At 35.5% G+C, this 1,532-nt stretch overlaps 1 protein-coding gene across 1 annotated transcript; it reads right to left on the reverse strand.

The window, feature by feature from the left end:
• Positions 1 to 455: 455 nt before the first annotated feature.
• Positions 456 to 1,532, reverse strand: LOC145574733 (F-box/kelch-repeat protein At3g23880-like). The gene has a single exon (XM_081632586.1). It carries the CDS (start codon positions 1,530 to 1,532, stop codon positions 456 to 458), a length of 1,077 nt encoding a protein of 358 aa, XP_081488712.1.

A 1,532-nucleotide genomic window follows, 5' to 3' on the forward strand; every position in this document is an offset into this window, starting at 1 on the left:
TATTCGCAAAAGCTTACCACACGAAACATCTATAAGAGACTATGTAACTTTTCATGTCATGATCTGGCAAGTTTTTGCCTATTACCAACCTAAATCGTATAAAGAGCAAGTAATAAGCAACTTTACTAGCTTCAAGACAAAGTAATTAAGTAGCTTGTAGCTTGGTAATTCTCATAGCTTACAAGAAGTAAAGAACATATAACATCTCCAAACATTGGAAGTTATCATAACACGAATACAGATATTACCAAATCTTGAAACTAAATATAAATAGATGAACATCAACAGATCAACTAGTGAACATGCATTACATAAGGTAAAAAGCATAAGCTAAAAGTTCAACGCTAACAAGCGTAGTCCGAATAATATTAAATAGATTGAGTAAATATCAGATGAATACATACTCAGATTTCTCACTCTCCCATTTTCTTTATCCTGCTTTGCTGAGTTGACTCTTAGAAAGGCGAAACCAGACTCTCAATATAATCCTTTGATTGAACTATGCAGTCGTCATTAAGATTAATACCTTCTCGAGAAAACTGTAGAGTTTCACAACTTGGATCGACAACCTTGAGCTGTCCCCCATGGTGTACCAAACACTTGCCCGTCTCAGAAAAACCATGGTACATAACATTTACACAATTGAAAGAGAACAATTTCTGCCAAGAATTCCAATCTCTAGAATTGTTCAATATCCAAACGTCAAGAAGATCATCCGAGGTGTAACAAAGCAATGACAAGCAACCCCTCAAGCGCAATAAACGCGCCCTGTAATACCTACTTAGCCAAATCATCGACGGCAATTCCTTTATTTCCTCATTAACCAAATCAAACCCAACAATATGATTGTTTATAAAAGAGCAAAAGTATATAGTATCATCAACTAAAAGTGTGTTCCCAAGCACAATCAATTGGAAATGCTTATCTAAATTACTGATTCTTTTCCAAATTCCAGAACTCAAAGAAAACACATGAAAATGAACATAGAAATCTCCAGGAGCCGAAAACGAGCCAAAGATCATATAATCATCATGTGATGGATCATAATAAAACTCACATCCATAATGCATAGCCTTATCGTGAGCTACAGGAATCATGATTTTGCGAGAACAACGAGTAGCAGGATTCCAAACAAAAAAGAACTTAGGGTCTTTCCGCACATAAAAACACACCAAACCATGACAAGAACCCACTAATTCCATAAATGTAATAGGGTCATCACACCCATTATCAAATACCAATTGAACAAATTCATTCACATTGCAATTATTTTCATTGTAATCTAATAAGAAGAATTCGTTCTTCCATTCACGATTGTTTTCAGTAAGTATAAGGAATTTCGAATGAGAAGAGGAGAATTTGAGGTGGGATTTTGCAAATTTAGGGGAAGAAATTGAAGAAAGCCAGCATTTTGAAACAGATTTAAAGCGAATTAGGGATTTTACCGGGAGTCTTGGCAGAATTTCTTCCAATATAAGAAAGTCTGGGAGAGTTGGGATTATTGGCGGAAGAACGTTGGTGAGGTCGTTCAT

Source organism: Chenopodium album, chromosome 2 (genome assembly GCF_948465745.1).
Source record: "Chenopodium album chromosome 2, dcCheAlbu1.1, whole genome shotgun sequence".
Lineage (NCBI taxonomy): Eukaryota > Viridiplantae > Streptophyta > Magnoliopsida > Caryophyllales > Amaranthaceae > Chenopodium > Chenopodium album.